Source organism: Vigna angularis, chromosome 6 (assembly GCF_016808095.1).
Source record: "Vigna angularis cultivar LongXiaoDou No.4 chromosome 6, ASM1680809v1, whole genome shotgun sequence".
In the NCBI taxonomy this organism is placed as follows: Eukaryota; Viridiplantae; Streptophyta; class Magnoliopsida; order Fabales; family Fabaceae; genus Vigna; species Vigna angularis.
The window spans coordinates 36,632,158-36,651,265 of record NC_068975.1 but is presented as its reverse complement, the minus strand read 5'-3'; the positions used below and the strand labels follow the sequence as shown (position 1 = coordinate 36,651,265).

The 19,108-nt window shown below is 29.9% G+C and overlaps 3 protein-coding genes across 6 annotated transcripts; all 3 read left to right on the top strand.

Annotated features, from left to right (window-relative positions):
- The first annotated feature begins 437 nt into the window (after positions 1-437).
- LOC108343023 (uncharacterized) lies at positions 438-4,682 on the top strand. 4 transcript variants are annotated; one of them, XM_017581037.2, is made up of 8 exons: positions 438-527; positions 663-810; positions 924-1,137; positions 2,109-2,275; positions 2,493-2,617; positions 2,790-2,850; positions 3,447-3,495; positions 4,262-4,682. In XM_017581037.2, the coding sequence occupies exons 2-8, from the start codon at positions 664-666 to the stop codon at positions 4,339-4,341; spliced, it is 843 nt and encodes a 280-aa protein (XP_017436526.1). In that variant the 5' UTR covers positions 438-527; position 663; the 3' UTR covers positions 4,342-4,682. The 4 variants fall into 4 exon arrangements, with proteins under 4 accessions (XP_017436526.1, XP_017436528.1, XP_017436527.1 ...); XM_017581039.2 differs by having other exon boundaries at positions 439-513; XM_017581038.1 differs by lacking the exon at positions 438-527 and having other exon boundaries at positions 536-810.
- A 1,494-nt stretch (positions 4,683-6,176) lies between these two features.
- Positions 6,177-8,646, top strand: LOC108343021 (pentatricopeptide repeat-containing protein At5g09450, mitochondrial). The gene is made up of 3 exons (XM_017581035.2): positions 6,177-6,306; positions 6,486-6,738; positions 7,623-8,646. The coding sequence occupies exons 1-3, from the start codon at positions 6,272-6,274 to the stop codon at positions 8,517-8,519; spliced, it is 1,185 nt and encodes a 394-aa protein (XP_017436524.1). The 5' UTR covers positions 6,177-6,271; the 3' UTR covers positions 8,520-8,646.
- Positions 8,647-12,959: 4,313 nt separating this feature from the next.
- On the top strand, positions 12,960-16,677 carry LOC108341716 (pyruvate decarboxylase 1). The gene is made up of 5 exons (XM_017579362.2): positions 12,960-13,445; positions 15,101-15,915; positions 15,983-16,100; positions 16,217-16,405; positions 16,507-16,677. The coding sequence occupies exons 1-5, from the start codon at positions 12,960-12,962 to the stop codon at positions 16,675-16,677; spliced, it is 1,779 nt and encodes a 592-aa protein (XP_017434851.1).
- The last annotated feature ends 2,431 nt before the right edge of the window (positions 16,678-19,108 follow it).

Sequence of the window (19,108 nt, the reverse complement as noted above, 5' to 3'; positions counted from 1 at the left end):
ATATATATATATATATATATATATATATATATATAATCTAGTTTAAATTAATCACAATAGCACAATGTCTATTTAAAAGACAATACAGTAAAAAAACATCAAAATGGACCAAACATGGCTCAACCAAGACTCGCATCAAACCCAAAACTTCATAATCTTATATTTATCCTATTTATTATTTATTAAGACTAACCTTAAATATTATTATTATTATTATTATTATAAATAGGTTTAATGAAGTATGGAATTTCTCATAAATTTGTTGTGCTTTTAATTTTTTAACACATAAAAATAAGAAAACAAGATAATATAATATAACGTGACCCAATTAACTAAAAAAATTAAATTAAAAAATATAAATTTTAAATATCTGGTAAATAATTAATAAAAATGATCAAAATTTATAGTAATAAATAACAGGGGAGTGAGGAGCTGGTCGCATATACCCGGTCCATCGTAGTCCGGTTTAAACCAACTCCTTTCAAGCTTCGTTTTTCATAGCCGCTGATTTTGGTCTGTGTCCAGAGGTTTCAAATTTAATCCTTTTCTATTTATTTATTTTCAGTCGTTCTTCTTTCTCTTGCGTTGCGTATCAATGTGTTGTTATCTGGGTTGTCCTGCATAACACAATCTATTAAGCTTTGATTTCGATTCATAACCAGAATGTTACGAAGGTGGAGCAAAGTAGTTTCTCCAATCTCCAAATTTGGATCGCAGAGCCATCTTAATTTCGTCAAGAATGTCACGCGCCAAAGCTACGCTGGGGTTGCACCCGCGCCCACGATAGAGGACAAACCTCAATCCCCTGCGGTATGCAAACTTCACTTTCTTTCGCTCTTCAACCATAACTCAAATTTGCAGAATTAAAATGGAAATGAACTGCTACTGATTTGATGCTGCTAACCAGAATTTCTACTTAGCAGGTTAACCCACACAAAATGTTTTGGTCTAAACCCTGTTCTCTGGCCCTGCCCCCTGACTCATCCCTCAGAGTTGAAGAACCTAATTATCAGGGCATCAAGCGTTTCTTGCTCAAACTCATGATGTTTTATAGTAAGCAGAGCAGGTCAATTCGAGGGGCTAATGTTGTGTACCATAGAATCATTTCACAAGTTGATAAACCTCCCATTTATGAAGGTCCGTTGTCCTCGTAGCAATAATATTAGCCGTAGCTGTAGCTCAGATGCATGTATGCTCTTATGTTTATTCACTCACGCAATTATGCTCCTATACCCATTTTAAACTGCGGTAGTTGTTGAAGACACCTAAAAGAGCTTGATGTTGGGGCTAAAATCACAGTCGCATACCCTATTTTGAAACTTTAATCTCACTAATTTAGTCTTTTGGGCTGCTTTGGGGTTATAAATTGACAGTCAATGATTTTCTCACAACACAGAGGAGTTATGCATCTCTGGTAGTTTGGTATTTGTAGCCATTTTTTGTGATATTCTGCTTATTTGCTATCAGTGGAAGCTCTTGGTTTCCCTCCTACATTTTTAAATACCTGCTGACTTGTACTTGGTAGAATATGAATATAAGATTTAATGGATTTGTGTATGGAATTTTAATGATAGATTCATCCTCCGCATGGCTAATATGACAAAGCTGTTGATATCATTCCACTCTATTCTTTTTTTATTCATGTTTGTATTAGGTTCTCTGGTGATGAATATACACCTGAGTTAAAAACCGTGTCGTTTGAGTGTTTGTGGTTTGTAGTACTTTGTTTTATAAGGTTTCTTTTTCTTGTTGTTCTTTTAGAGAGTTTATTTTCGGATGATAGAAATCTTAACAAACTAAAGACCACATTTTGGCCATTTTATGACTGATAAAAATGTCATTTCCCCCTGTTGACATTTGTTTATGCTTTTGAAGTTCCCACCATTTAAAGAAAGGCAACTGTGTCATGCTTGTTTGGGAAAGTTTATCTTTTTTGGTGCTAGTGTGTCTTCGGTGATTTGGTATATATGTGCTTAGAAAAATTAGTTGTTTGCAATCATAATCGTGTAATCATGGCATGGAAGGAATTTGATTTGTATTAGTGTAAAGTTTTGTTAAAACTAGTGTAAACTCTCTTGATATTCTAAACAACTTCTATTCGCTTGCAGTTTTTAACTTGGAGAAAACTTTCAAAACAACGTTCTCTTTACTTGTACTTCATATGTGGTTATGTTTGCGTCGCTTGAAGCAAGAGGGAAATGAGGGTGTTGAATTTGGGCAATACCTTTATGAGATTTACAATCATGATGTGGAGCTAAGAGTGTCCAAAGCTGGAGTAAGTAGTCATTTATTTATGAGTTGATATATTTTTGGGAACAATGTACACTGAAAATTTTCCTTAACATTTCCGTTTAGAATATTTAGTAGCTATTGTTTGACATCATTATTCCTCGGTATTTTGCCTTAAATTCCTTTTTTTGCAATTTATCCAAAGTAGTCTGGGGACTTGACTCTGTATTGGTGACTTATGATCGTTCAATTTGAAATGGCAGGTTAACCTACTACTGACTAAGTGGATGAAAGAGCTCGAGAAGATATTTTATGGGAACATTGTTGCCTATGATACTGCAATACTTCCAGAAGCTAAACCGGGTGATTTCTCCAATGTTATATGGAGGTTGGTAATAATCTGAATGTAATCCTCTTCCTGTTGAAAGTAGGAAACTTTAGATCAATGCTTCGCTTCTCTCAGTTTTTGATATTGAATCAGTGAAGACTCAGTTCTCATACCTAGTACTTCCTTTATATTCGTAGTCTATCCTCATCTGTGTTTTTTTTGGGGATTTCAGGAATATATTCTCTGAAGATGGGTCTTCAACAGAAGACGATGCTGCATCTCAATCAGTGCAGGTATGCCTATATATGTAGCATTTTTCATTATATTTGCAGAAAAATAGTGTGAATTTTCTAACATACGCTTCTAAGATTGGACTATTGCTTGGTATTTCAATCTATAAGCCAAGATGTTGAACCCTGGGGCAACTGTTTAATCAAGCCATACAACTTGTTAATGTTAACCAATCACCAATGAAGTTACTTCTTAACCTGCTGTCATTCACCAGTTGCCTCCACTCTGGGTTAATATTTTGGCATGGCTTGACTTTTCAAGAATTCATTCTTTTATTGTTGACCAATTTTTTTGACACATTACCGTTATGCTGGAGTTTCTTTTTTTAAACTTGGCAAGCTTAGTGATCACTTTTAATGAAGTAGAGACTACTAGATGAGTGGCTTTCTTTCCTGAATTCGTATTAACTGCCACTTTACTACCCAGAAATGTTTCCAAAGTAAATTTTTCATTCTAGTTATCATGAATTTTTCATTCTTTCCCTTGCCCTTCATATTTTAACTGAATGCCAGATGCTTAAATTGTATCCTCAGTGCGTTCTTATCTTCCTTGTTTATATTAAATATACATACACAATTATACTGAACTATTGTTTTAGGCGCTCGCCAGGTATGCTCGCCGGGAAGAAAGTTGCATGACTTTAACAGGTAAAACACTGTTCGTTTTCTCTTTGTCTGTAAGAAATGTCTGTATATGTTTATATTATAATTATTATTGATCATGAAGTGGACGACTTAAACAGGTAAACACCGTCTGTTTTGTCCTTGTCTGTAAGAATTGTTTGTAGATGTAATTATGCGTTATATTATTATTGACCATGAAGTGGATGAAAATGACGAGCGAATGCCTGCTGCTTTTATACTTGGTGATAAAGTGAGCTGAAGAGCTCCCCATCACACCACTAGGGTCTCATTTGAAACCTGTTAAAAAGGATTTCGAGGCCATAGAAAAACAAGGAAGTATTATCTGCAAGGAACCTAGCCTTAATTTGGTGGAATATTCTGATCAATATGGCTAGTTTTTACATGCTTAATGTGTTTTTTCTGCAATTGATAGAGATATGCATCTTTATATTTCTGGACTTCCTGCTACACTTCTACCTTACGAACTGCAATCTTTCTTTTAACTCAATAATCGTTAACATTATTTATTATTTCACTGGTGTCATGCAGTTTGAAAAATACATAGTTTTCACCAAGTCATTAAATATTTACATAATGCTCTCTGCATTTTACTTCTGTCCTCCCAAAGAAACATTAAAAAAGTTATTTTGAACTCAGATACTCCATGCACATTAGTTGTTTCACTGGCAGGAAACTTTAAAAGATATGTCAATGAAAGAATTCTAGCAGATCTTATGCAAATATTGTTTTCTGTTTTTTCTTTTAATTTTGAGTTTTATTGAATTGGCAGATAAAGAAGCACTATTTTCAGGGAATTTCATGTTCACCTCATTGAAACATGAGAACGGAAGAGGAAAGAGGCCTCAATGATTAGTGACGATTTCTAAATTGTGATTGGGTGATTGAAAATACACGCTGTTATTTTTTTACCTTTCTTAACAAAAAGTGTTGAATAATTATGACAAAAGGCTTGTGTCCTTCTCCGTAAGTCTTTATACCTGATTAGCTTGGTGTCTAGATACTAGATTTTTTTCATATTCTTTGCTCTGTAAAACAAGAAAAGAAAGAGGTGGGCGTGATTAAAAAGTGTCACTCTTTCTTTTTAAGGTCCTCTGTTCTTTACAGCGTCTTAGCTGCTATTAACCAGTTGCCTTCGAAACTGAGTTTATATGACAGTAATTAATGATATCTATAATTTCTGTTTGTGATAAGCTCATGAAAATGTTCTCAAGCAATTTGCCATTTATCACAAACTTCGACGAATAGTTTTAGCCTTAAGCGATAGAGACGCTTGGATTATTATTCTCTCAGCATTTTCAAGTCTTGCTTTTTATTAGATAGATCTTAAATTTAAAGATTGAGCCATATACAAGATTTTTAATCTCAAAGATTGAGCCATATACTCGTAAACCAGCGTAATAGTATACGGTTGTACTGTGTGAGAGAAAGGTAATTTTATACAAGATTTATTTAATATTATTGTTTTGTTCTTTACAGTGTCTTAGTTGTTATTGATCAGTATTTATTCATGCTTGCCCTTCAAAACGGAGTTTATGTGATAGTAATTAATGACATAAATTCTGTTTGTGATAAGCCCGTGAAAATGTTGGTTTTCGACGTAAATCTTGAAATCTACAAAAGTAATACCTTTTGTACATAAAAATGTAATGACATATTTTAATGTGGGAATGATTTTTAGAGTAAAGTAAAAGAATATTTAAAACTTAACCGAATGAGTAGAAAATGTGTTAAACTGTTATATTAACCTCGTGGGTTAAGGTAAATTTAGGGTTCGAAATGTAACGGTGGAATGATATGTAAATATAATAAATTCGTATGAGTTAGTTATTAACATAATTTGTCCAAAATAGTATAACAATGGATTTTGGGTTACTTCTAATTTGTCCAAAATAGTATAACATAATTTGTCCAAAATAGTATAATAAATTCGTATGAGTTAATATTTCTTATCTTTTATATTGGTTGAAATTTCTCATCTACATTTTTCTTTCTCTCCATAATAAACTATCAACACCTGGTATGAAAAATATATGTAATACTGATATTATTAAAAAAAATACTAATAACGCGCTCATTAAAATACTTTTTACTATTTTATAGACAATTTTAGTAAATTTCCATCTTTCTTTTTTTTAATAAGCAAATTCATCTTCTCATATAATAATTCTTTCCTGATTGTAGTTCAAATAAATTTTAATTAATTGCGAAGTGGGTATTAGAAAAAAAAAACGTTGCCTCTATTATTTTTACTAAAGGTCAGTTAAAATGGTCTTTATTTGGGTGGTTTAAAATTAAAAAATAAAGAGCTGAAAATAATAGAAGTTATTTGATATAGTAAAAATAAAATATAAATATAATTTGCTATGTTTTTCTTAATATTTTTTAGTTAAATATATTTTATTTTGGTTAAGATTTTTTTATTTAACCACTGTTTTTTTCCTTTATTAGTGCAGGTAGGAGTAATAATATTTCTACTATTTTAATTTTAACTCAAACATATAAAAGTAATTGGTATTTACCAATTTATACTTTTTATCCAACATCTTTAAAATTCTAATTTATTTTAAGTATTGAATTCTATGAGCTAAAAGAACCCAATAATCTATTTTACAGTCCAACGTTAACTATTGTAGTAAAAAAAATAACTTCATGTTTACAAAATATTATTTACACCAAGTTTAGTCAATTTTAAATAAAATAAAATTTCACCTTATTAAGGATTTTGTTCTTGAAAAGAACACGAAGGAGGTGAAGAAGGGAGCAAGTGAGAAACGCCGCCATGGCGCATCGCTCACTTTTCCTCTCTCTCAGACGGTAAGCCCATTTTTCACGTTCTCTTATTGGTTTCCCACAAAAACACAACCTAAAATTACAATCTTTTATGATTCTGCATCTTAACTGATTTTTCTGACCATACTTTCTTGACAACCAATCATAATCGAGTTTTTGGGTATGGGTAATTGATCTGAAAATTGCATCTTCTCATCATGCAGAAGTAGCGGTTTAGCTTGTGCACAGAACAGAACAAGATTTGCGTCTTCGGGTGCTGTGAGCAGTGATTTAGTTGAAGAGAGTGTGGAAGGTGATGACCTAAGGAGCAGAATCTTGAGGCTAAGGCTCCCCAAGCGAAGCGCCACAAACATTCTTCAGAAATGGGTCCTTCAAGGGAATCCTGTTACGCTCTCTCAGCTTCGAGATATTTCCAAAGAGCTTCGAAGATCTCAACGTTACAAACACGCTTTGGAGGTTTCACCCTTTCTTTTCTCATTCATATCCTCTTTCCATTATAATAGCTAAATAAAAGCAAGACACAGGATTCGAATTTAAAACATTATAGGTACCTAAGCACCGCAAAATTTATGTAGTTCTGTGATGTTGAATTAAGAATAATTTTCACAAATGGTTAGGAAAAAGTGAAACAAAAATCTGTAAAAAGCCACCAAGCAGATCATGCAAGCTTTTGGATCTTTTCATGTTGCTAAATTTCCACGTTACAAGTGGTTATTGATAAGAATAAATTATACTAACATCACTGATGTTTTTTAAGCTCACGCCGACACTATTGTCTTTTTTCGAACAATAATCTCTCTTACTCGGTTTAAATTCATTACGTTGATATTACATTGTTTATTCTTGAAAAGGGAGTTACTGTAAAATAAAAAAAGGACACAGTATCTTGTGAATTTTGAAGAAACCACTAGGAATTTGAGTGTAATTTGCTGTATATATACATGTGGCTTTTGTAAGGTTCAGAAGAAGAAAAAGGAAAGATCGTTAGATAGTTCGGTCGCTTATTTCTATAGTGCCTATACTTGTTGGAATGAAAATGTTGTTCAGTACCGTGTCCTTTGGCAAATGAGGTTTTTGCAACATGATAAGTTTCCTGAAGTGAATATGTGACTTTAAATTATTATCTGGATATTACTTATCCTTGACTTTTCCGATTATTAGCTTTTCCTCCAACAAACTGCAATTTCTAATTCTTCCAAATTCTAAGGAGTCAGCCATACACAATTTTATTTATGTTTCCTTTTCTAGTGATTAGATTACGAATTTGTAACACTTTGAATACTACATTCTTTTTCTGTTGGGTCTAAAGCTTTGCTATTTGTGACTATTGATGATTGCAGATATCAGAATGGATGGTTAGCCATGAGCAATACGAGTTATCAGACTCTGATTATGCAGTGCGAATAGATTTGATGACCAAAGTTTTTGGCATTGATGCTGCAGAGCGCTATTTTGAGGGTCTACCTCCTGCGACAAAGACTACTGAAACTTACACAGCCCTCTTACATTCTTATGCGGGAGCAAAATTGACTGACAAGGCTGAGGAACTTTTTCAAAGGATTAAGGATTCAAACCTCTGCTTTGATGCCCTTACTTACAATGAAATGATGACTCTTTACATGTCAGTGGGACAGTTTGAAAAGGTCCCTATGATTGTTGAAGAACTGAAACAACAAAAGGTTTCCCCTGATATCTTTACCTATAATCTATGGATAAGTTCCTGTGCTGCCATTCTTAATATTGATGAGGTTAGGAGGATTCTTGATGAAATGAGTCATGGTGTTGGTTGTAATGAAAGTTGGATAAGGTATTTGAACCTGGCCAATATTTATATTAGTGTAGGTCATCTTGATAATGCAAGTTCCAACACACTAGTTGAGACTGAGAAAAGGATCACCCAAGGGCAATGGATTACTTATGACTTCTTAATCATTCTTTATGGTGGGTTGGGAAGTAAGGAGAAACTTGATCAGATATGGAACTCCTTGAGAATGACCAAACAGAAAATGATCGGCAGGAATTACATCTGTATTATTTCTTCCTATCTGATACTTGGTCATTTGAAAGAAGTGGGTGAAATTATTGATCAGTGGAAGCAATCGACGACCACAGATGTTGATATGGTTGCCTGTAAAAAGATTATGGTTGGTTTTAGGAACATTGGTTTGGTTGAAATAGCCGACAACTTGAATGAGATTCTCATTGAGAATAATCTCAGTCCGGATATGATTAACTGAGGTTCTCTGAGCTTCAATGTAATGTAGAATACATAGATTTCGGATCAATTTTGCAACTTTCAGAAGAGTGAATGAATAATCCTGCTGGGTGAATGAAATGGAACTCTTGCAATGCTTTGGTGGATGCACAACATTTCATTGTATAATTGCATTGCTTCTAACTTTTTTTTTGGAGTAGTGAAGCTTCTGTCAGAATTTGGATGGGTTTTGCATTAGTTGTTGAATTATTTTCCATCTTTTACAGTTACGTTTTTGCCTGAACTATTGTTTTAAAAAAGCATATTTTATGTGTTTTTTGCTGCATAAGTTTCTTTACTTTGTTATTGAACGAAGTACAGGAATAATGAAACACCAACTTAAACAGAATTTTGAAAAAAGTGAACACTTTTTCATCAAGAAAAAAATGTTGGATGAAAATAATTTTTTAATTTAAATAAATAAAAGATAAAGTAAAAATTCAATGGGTTCTGTTTAAAATAAATTAAAAAAGGTTTTGAAAAAAATAGCAACACGAGTATAAATAAAGAAGAATTAGCTAGTCTTATAATTTTTTTTGACATTTATTTCTAAGTTTAACTCATGCTGGTGGTAGTTTGATAAGTCTAATTAGAAGTTAAGATTTTATATATTATAATTTTATTTTGCTTTTCATCCCTATCTATAAGATTTCTTAACATCTACAAATCAAATCATATATAAAGTATCTTTAGGGTTAAAACTATATAAAAAATATTTATTACAAGTCAGTCATAAAGGACTCATCCAAAACTAAGTCTTTTTAGTTAAATAAACTTTTATCTCTTTAAAAATTGATGTTATACTATTTATAAGTTTCTATGATTTTATTTTAACTCTGATATTACCATGATATTTCATACAAAAATGTATTTATTTCATAATTCATAATATTAGTATTTTAGTTACACTTTATTTTTTTATATATTTCAAACATATATATATATATATATTTAAAATTAAATTTTCCAAATGGAGAGTAATCTCAAAAATATTATTTTTCATTTCTAAACGGAACTTCTAAAAAATATGAAAATTATTGTTATTTTAAAAGTGAGTTCGCTTGTATAAAGTGTGAGATAATAGGTACATCATCCTGTTTTGCAACTTACAAGATTTTTTTTTCATTATATTACCTTTTTTTTTATCATTATATAATATTATTTGTATTGCGATTAGACTAACTATCTTTTTATCATTTTATCAATATTATATATTTAAAACACAAATATATATTTTATTTTTCGATATTTTTTATAATATGATGCTTTATTTACTAGTAATAAATAATAAATTATCAACCATTAAATCTGTTAATTATTATGTCTATAGTTTATAACATATTCAACTTTAAGATTAAAAAATTACATAACTTTTTTTTTCAACTTTTTAACTTATACGGACTGATCCTGTGCATCTTACCTGATCTATTTTTTTTTTCAAATTTAAAAATCATTTATGAACATTACCAAGTCTCACGTTGATTCTAATGATGTTTTAATAATTAAAAAAATATCATTGAAGTCAAACACAATAAAATCAGCATCATTAATCATTAAAGTTTCAAATATATAATTTGAAGTCAATAGAGAGAATTTTCCACGAAAAAAAGTGATACACGACATGAAACTCAAAAAGAAAATAATTTTGGAAAACAATTTACTTTGTGTAAACTGAAACTAGTTGACATAAGTTTTGTAATGTAGAACTTTTGGTCCAAAATATAAAATTGGCATATGAAATTTGAAATAAAAAATGGAAATGGAAATATGAAGTTTCAATTCACTGAATTTAAGTTTTATATTTAAAGCCATCGAAATCGAAAATGGATTTGGATTAATAGCTAATTAGGAATCCGATTGCACTATATATCATCTCATTGTTAATTAATGAACATTATTTTATTTCCGGATTCATAGTTTCTGTACAAAAATTTATTGAAAATTAAATTCACTACACTAACATCCACATTATTGTTACATTGAAAGAGAGATTTATATTTTCTTTTTATGGTCAAATTTATATATATATATATATATATATATATATATATATATATATATATATATATATATATATATATATATATATATATATATATATATAATGCAAGAAAAAGTTTATTTATGAAGATGGGATTGAATGTACGATTGATGATTTATATTTTAAAATTACACATAGAACTATGGTTCATGATTTAATGTGTTTAAATTTTATTTTCAAAATATTCTTTAACGGAGAAAAAAAGAAATCGAATGTTCAAAAATTTCTATTTCTATATTCGAAATCGAAATGCTATTTGATCTTGTATACGGTAAAGAAAATAATAAATAAAAAATATTTAATTATGAAGATCCAGTTTTGAAAATCGATTTATCGTTTGAGTTCAGTATAAATTTTGACGAAAATTGAAAATGTCTATTTAAATCACATTGAAATACTCTATAAATTAAAAAATCAAGTTTCTTTTTTCTTATACTGTATAATTGATTGGTCAACTACAAAACTTACTTAAAAAATCGACCAGTAAAAAATAAATCAGTCAGTCGTTAATTAGATTAATTAATTATAATATTAATTGAACATATAATTACAGATAATCATTCATTATTAAATCATGATTGATTAGGTCACTGTTACTTAAAAATTCATTCTAAAATTTATAAATACAATTTTAGAATTCAATTGAAAACCGTTCTCTTGTAAATTCTAATCTTGCACGTGATTTTCACAGTACAGTTTGGTTAAGGTTGAAAAAAAATTAAATAGCCAAAGCCCACCCACGTGATTTTGAACTTCTACTCCTAAACTATTTTCTTTGCTGTTCTTTTAAACGTGAAACACTTTTCAATATTATCAACTCATAAATTCAAAAACAGACGTAAGTTGAATTGGTATTTAGTATCTTAAACAATCCCTTTCAATTTCAGTTGTACGGATCGAGAGTGATTCAAAGTATATCCAACCACTCAACTTTTTTACATTGATTAATTGTAAATAAATAACAAACTTAAAACAATATTATTATTAAAAAAGGACTATTATACATAAATTCTTAAAAATATTTTTCGATGGAGTTAATTCGTTATAATTTATTGACCCTAGCCTTGTTAACTTGTTACATAAACTTCCTGGGATAAGTAGGAGCACATGGCACACGACTATTTTCATAGTATTTATGCCAGGTTGATTTTATACAATAAATAAATTAATAAAAAGACAAGCGTGCAACACACCATTAAGTATTATAATAATACGATATATTATATTAATTACATGTGATATATCAATACAAATATAAAAGTTATTTCTTTTCCTAAAATAAAATCATAGTGAATGTTTGTACAAAAAGACCAATCTTATGTCAAATGTTTACTATTTTTTCAGAAAAATAATACTCACATATTTTTTAAAAATAATACTGTTTCTACTGGATTGGGACGAGATGATTCATGTACAATTCTTCTGCCTGAACGAGCGTATGCTCTTCTCACTCTGCTTTGAAAAATAAGACACTCGATACTTCAAGTTAAATATTTTGTGAAGGTTTAAAGTAATTAAATTATGAAAAAAGTGTTTATTACCTCAAAATTAAATCTCTACTTACAAAATTTAAAAGAATCAGACCTTTTAATTTACTTCTTAATAACTATTAATACCAACATTAATCATTCATCAATAACAATTACGGTATTATCTACGTTTTAATTATGTACAACAGTTGTCGGACCCAACCAACTGCACCGTTTTTCTTCCTAACCCCAATCGATTATCCACTCACCACGTAATAACATCCGTCAACTCTTACCTATAATAACAAATACTTAAAACGAATTTAATAATAAGTGAAAAGTTTGTTTAAAAGTATTAATTAACTATTTACACAACAAAGCTACTTTTTTTATAAAATTAAATTATTATTATATTTATATAAGCTTGTAAGCATTTAATGCTTCAAAACTTAAAAAAAAATATAAAAATTATGATATATTAGATGGTAGTAATATTTTTAAATAAAAATTATTAATATTTTGATACAAAAAATTATTACATTTTTTTGTCAAATATATATATATATATATATATATATATATATATATATATATATATATATATATATATATATATATATATATATATATATATATATATATATATATATATATATATATTTAATTATGTTGGCCCAATATCAATATCAAATCCACGTTTTTTTTATATTAATTTTTTTTTCCTTAAATGAACCGTTACAGGGATGATCTATATATATATAGATAGATTTTGGGTGTTTCGATGAAGAAAACACACCACCTTGTCATCAATCTAGTATCTCTTTAGTTATTAGCTGTCGCAGGTAAGGGTGAACCTCATACATTCTTAACAAAAACATTCACACTTTGAATTATTTTTGTTCTTTCACCTTCCATGGAGGACAGTGGCAAAATGATAAACGGGAACAACAGCCCATGTAGTAACAAGGTTGTCGGTTTTCCGACCGAGGGAGGCAACAAAAGCACCATTGGCCACCACATCGCACGGCGTCTGGTTGAGATTGGTGTGAAGGATGTTTTCACTGTCCCTGGAGACTTCAACCTTGGTCTTCTGGATTATTTGGTAGCTGAAGCTGATATTAACCTGATAGGTTGCTGCAACGAGCTAAACGCTGGATATGCTGCCGATGGGTACGCGAGATGCAAAGGCGTGAGTGCATGTGTGGTTACTTTCAATGTGGGTGGGCTTAGCATCCTTAACGCCATTGCCGGAGCTTACAGCGAGGATCTTCCAGTGATATGCATTGTTGGAGCTCCAAATTCCAACGACAATGGCAGCCAAAGGATTATTCACCACTCCATTGGCATCCCAGATTTCAGTCAAGAGTTACGTTGCTTTCAGCCTGTGACTTGTCACCAGGTATACTCCTTGTCCTGTGTGATGATACCTAGAAGATGGTAGTAAAAATAGAAAAACAAAGAAAGAATTTTTAAAAACATTTTGGTGATTAGAAAAAAGAGAGTAAATTTTTGTATTTTAATAAAAGGACAAAAATTGTGTGTAAAAATTAGTTGGTGTGAAAACAATAATAATAACTAAAAATAAAATGTTACAGATAAGAATAAATTAATATATTAACAATTAATATTTATGAAATAAAAAATGAAAAATCAACACTTATGTAGCGTAGAGAAACTATAAAATTAATAAGTTTTATCAAATGTACTATGTTAAAAAAGAGAGATTAAAAAAATATGTAATAAAAGTTCATAAAATCAATCATGTATGCATATTATTATTCATAAAAAATATTTATTCATAAATTTGATAATGCATTTGTTTCGCGAAAATAAGAGTAAAATACACAAACTTATTTATTGCTTTAAAATTTTCTTTTAGTAATATCATTTACCACTTACAAAATTTTTATGAACAGTAATATATGTACACCTTCATTTTATCTACCTTATTACACTTTTCTATTTCTCTCTTCTTATCGCATCAAACCTATTTATATTTTTCTCTAAGTGTATATAAATGTTAATGCACATTTTTAGTATTCATGAATTATTTTTCTATTTTTATTTAGGTGATAATATACAAACACTACCTTTTTTACCCTAAGTTTATTTATTCAACAGCAACAACAAAAGAATATTTAAAAAAAATGAAACAAATTGAGATAAATAAAGTAGAAAAACTAAAATATTAATATTTTATTAAGTGTTAGATAGGTTTAGGAAGATTGAAGGGTGTATGTATATAATTTTCCTCTTTTATATTTTTATCTTAATATTTTAACATGTTCTTCTATTTTTTACAATTAGATTTATCTATTTTATAATTTGGGCTGGTAAAGTTAAAAAGAAAACAATGATAAGGAGATATATCACCAAATTTATATAACTATTTTATTTTTTTTCTCTTAATTATTATATATATTTTTATTATTACACTATCCTTTAAATATATTGTCAGTTTGAATCTTGAAATATTTTCAAAAAGTTCATATAAAAAATTTATTTTACATTTGGTATATTTTAGTTTTTTAATATTACAATTTTTTTAACTGTTATTTATCTATGCCATATTTTAAATTTTAATAAAGAATTTAATTTTTAAATAAAAATAAAAGGTTTGTCGTCTAAAATTTTTTGAATTATAATTACCTTAGAATATATTCTTATCTACCAAAAAAATATGTAAGAAATCCATATAAACATGTATTTATTTATTATTTTCCTATATACTAAATAATTTTCTCTAACATTTCTTCACAATTTCTACTTGAAAATTACATTCTCAATTAGATGCACTAAAGATACTCCAAACCAAATCTTACATTAAGAACTTTGAACTTTAAAAAAAATAATAATAATGTTCAAAATTGTCTTTTCTTCGAATTTCTACTTAAAATACTTGCAAACATTATTATATGATTTTCTTTAGTTCAAATTTTAGTCAATCATATTCCCCCAGTTATATCTTAATTTCTTTTGTCCTTAAATCTAGTCCGTTTGAGTGATAGCAGAAGTCTAATATATATGGATTATTATGTGTTATTGTAATTTGAGGCTGTAGTAAAGAACTTGGATGATGCACATGAACTGATCGACACTGCCATTGCAAGTGCTTTGAGAGAAAGCAAGCCTGTGTATATCAGCATAGCCAGTAACTTGGTTGCCATCCCTCACCATTCCTTCATCGATGATCCTCTCCCCTTTTATTTGACTCCAAAGTTGACTGATCAAAACTGTTTGGAAATTGCGGTGGAAGCTACATCAGAGTTCTTGAACAAGGCAGTGAAACCAGTGATGGTGGGAGGGCCAAAGTTGAGGATGGCAAAGGCTAGTAATGCTTTCATGAGAATGGTAGATGCTTCCGGTTATCCCTTTGCAGTGTTGGCTTCAGCAAAAGGGATGGTGGAAGAACATCATCCCAACTTCATTGGCACTTACTGGGGACAAATTAGCACACCCTTTTGTGCAGAAATTCTGCATTCTGCAGATGCCTACCTTTTCGCTGGTCCAGTATTCAATGATATTATCACTTTAGGGTTCTCTCTACCCTTTAAAAAGGAGAAGGCAATTGTAGTATTGCCTAATCGGGTAATGATTCCAAACGGACCTACAATCGGGTGTGTTTCAATGAAGAGCTTCTTTAAAGCCCTAACAATACGCCTTAAACGCAACACAACTGCTTTTGACAACTACAAAAGAATACACGTCCTAAATGGCCTTCTCATTCACCCTAACCCAAAGGAAGATTTAAGGATCAATGTTTTGTTCTTGCACATACAGAACATGTTGTCCCGTGACACTGCCGTGATTGCTGAAACAGGAGATACTTGGTTCACATGTCAGAAGTTGAAACTACCACAAGGCTGCGGGTGAGTAAGTTTTATGTATAATATTGAATGAAGAATTCAAGAAAAGAGTAACATATTAGGTTTACAGGTATGAGTGTCAGATGCAGTACGGATCAATAGGTTGGTCAGTTGGTGCAACTCTTGGCTATGCGCAGGCTGCTCCACACAAGAGAGTCATTGCTTGTGTTGGCGATGGTAGCTTCCAGGTATGGAAGAATGAAGAGGTTACAAGTTCCTATAATAATAACATGTCTGACACTTTGATTTTGAGACAGATTATAGTAACTAGTTAATTGGATTTAGGTTTCAAACTTTCTCGCAGATGACAGCGCAGGAAGTCTCAACGATGTTACGGAGTGGACAAAATTGCATAATCTTTCTAATTAACAATGGCGGATACTCTACAGAGATACAAATCCATGATGGACCTTACAATGTTATAAAAAACTGGGACTATGCTGGACTGGTGGAAAAAATAGACAATGGTGAAGGCAAATGCTGGACTACCAAGGTGAGTGATATTCTTAAAAAACACTTGGAATTTGGAAACTTGGATAAAACAACCTTAACAGAAAAACACTTACTAATTTATAATGTCGTGAAATTATGAAGGTGCACTGTGAGGAGGAGCTAACAGAAGCAATAAAGATAGCAATGGAAAGAAAAAAGAGTTGCCTATGCTTCATTGAAGTGATAGTCGAGAGCGATGATGCAAGCAAGGAATTGATTGTGTTGGGAAGCAGGCTTGCGGCTTTTAGTGGTCGCCCACCTAAGGATAATTAAGATTTCGCAGATCTTTATAACATATATTATACTATTGTTTAAAGTTTATTTATCATCATCCAAATATAATATTATTACAAATTGTCATTAATAAGTTGTTTGAAAAAAAAAATTATCAACAACTTTTCTACTAAGAACGTAGCCTATGTAGGGCTAGGTTCATGTTTGCATGAGTTGTATTAAATAAGTAGAAAAGAGGATTGCTTGATTTATTGGTGATTTTACATGTATTTGTATTGGTTTGTGTTAAGTACAAATAAATGGTATTTAAGTGGTTTCTTCCGTTTGTAATACCCTAGATTTAATTTGTAATTCTACATGTTCAATTCAAGTTTCTGGTGTGTATTTTTTTTTGAAGGTTAAAAGGCGGAATGTCATTGTACTCTTATTTAGAACTATATATTAGTTGACTAAAAATAAAGTTTAAAGTGAGAAAATTTCTAGTCACATTTTTCTTTAAAAAAAATAAAGACTTGATTACATGTTTTTCTACTTAATAATCTGTTGTAAAACTTTTATTATATGTGGTATTTATTATTTTCAATTTTTTATATTTGCGTATTTTATCATCTATCTTTTTTTTTCACATTTTACAGATTAAAAGTGACTTTGTAAACACATATTATAGTAACAACCTATTTAAAAGGATTAATAATAAAATATGTTTTTTCGGAGACACGTTACAATGCAAGTACGTAAAACGAAAAAAAAAGAAAAAACAGTAAAATATGACAAAAAAAAAACCTTATGCTATTATATTCTCTTCAAAATGGTAACATCTAGTAATAAAATGCGTGGTTCAAAATAAGATAAATTATTGCATAATATTAAATTGTCTAGTTTAATCTGAGATGCACTTTATTGTCTGGAATATAAATAAAAAAAGGACACCCACGAAGAAGGCTAGTTAATAATAATTAAATTTAAAAATTCTATGTAAAAAATGAGTATTTTTCTACACTCTATTTCATTAGAACTTTATATCACATTGAAAACTCAACTGTAACTAATTTATATTTCATTAAATAAAGGGAAATGTTTTCTTTTCTTCATATTTTAACCAACGTATGATCACTTATCTTTATCATTCAAGATGGAATGAAGTACTTATAAATTCTATTTTTCAAATTCGAAAAATATAATTATGTGAAAGTTTTAGTGCCTAAATCTTAGCGTCAATTATAACACTGACATTAAATTTAAATGAGATTGGGCTCAAAACCAGAGCAATAATGAGTGAACCCAACCCAAACAATGCATGCACTGGTAATTCAATAAATGCTGCAATATGGTACTACTAATTCATAAATACTCCTCCAATTACTACTAATTCAGCATAATAATAAAAAATTTAATCAATAAAAACGATTTTTTTAATATTAAGGAAAAGTACTGAATTTATCTTTGGTAAAATTATACTAGAATACCGATTTACTTCTCTAACTAAAGGAAATAGAATTCTTAAAAGGTGAATTTTGAGTGTGTTATTATGGCAAAGTAATGTGTGGATGAAAGAGTCGGAAGCAACGCGGCAGAACTTGCACCATGCAATGCCGAAACACTTTCTCTTTCTCTTTCAACCATTTTCACACTCTTATAACTCACCAACACCAACCAAAAACAAGTTATCAGGAATCTACAGTGCCCATGATTCAGCTTGTGCATATAATGGCAAAGCATATCTAATTGAGTGGGGAAATTTTCAATATGGGTTGGCCCAACAAAATCAGATGTGACTTCAAGAATGACATCTATTTCTCTATTGGTCGCTTTTGTTTCTGCCCTCATTTATTCTCAAATGTCCTACATCTTCTCACCAAAATATAAAACAAAAATGGAGAAAACATACCACTACGTAATAATTACTTAAATTATTATGAACTAATAAATATTATATATTCCTACTCAATGACGAGAACATAAGTGTAAGTCAAATTTCTATATTGTCAAATTTCAATATTAGATAGAAATGAAAAAATAAAAAGGTAAATGATTCATTAATTCATTATTTTAAGATTTTAGATAGAGAGTAGTGTCAATCTTTTGTATGGTTGGACTCATATTTAATTGATATATGTATTTTTCTAATAAACCTCTTTCTTGATAAACCCAACAAACTTTACCATCAATTCAAAATTTTATTTTATTTCTCACTTATATCTTTTAATTTATTTATTATATCTTTGTTTTCTCAAATCAATCATGCTATTGTTGGAAGTTCCACATCGACTAAAGATAAGGCTAAATTATAATATATAAATAGGGTACAAAACTCATCATACAAACCAGTTTTATGAGATTGAATTAAGCTTAAAATCCATTTTTTAACATGATATCAGAACCGTTATTGAAACCTTTTCTAACCAAATTTATTTAAGTATTCTCTTCCACCCGTTCTGGCCCACCCAGTATAGAACCATCAAGTTGTAAC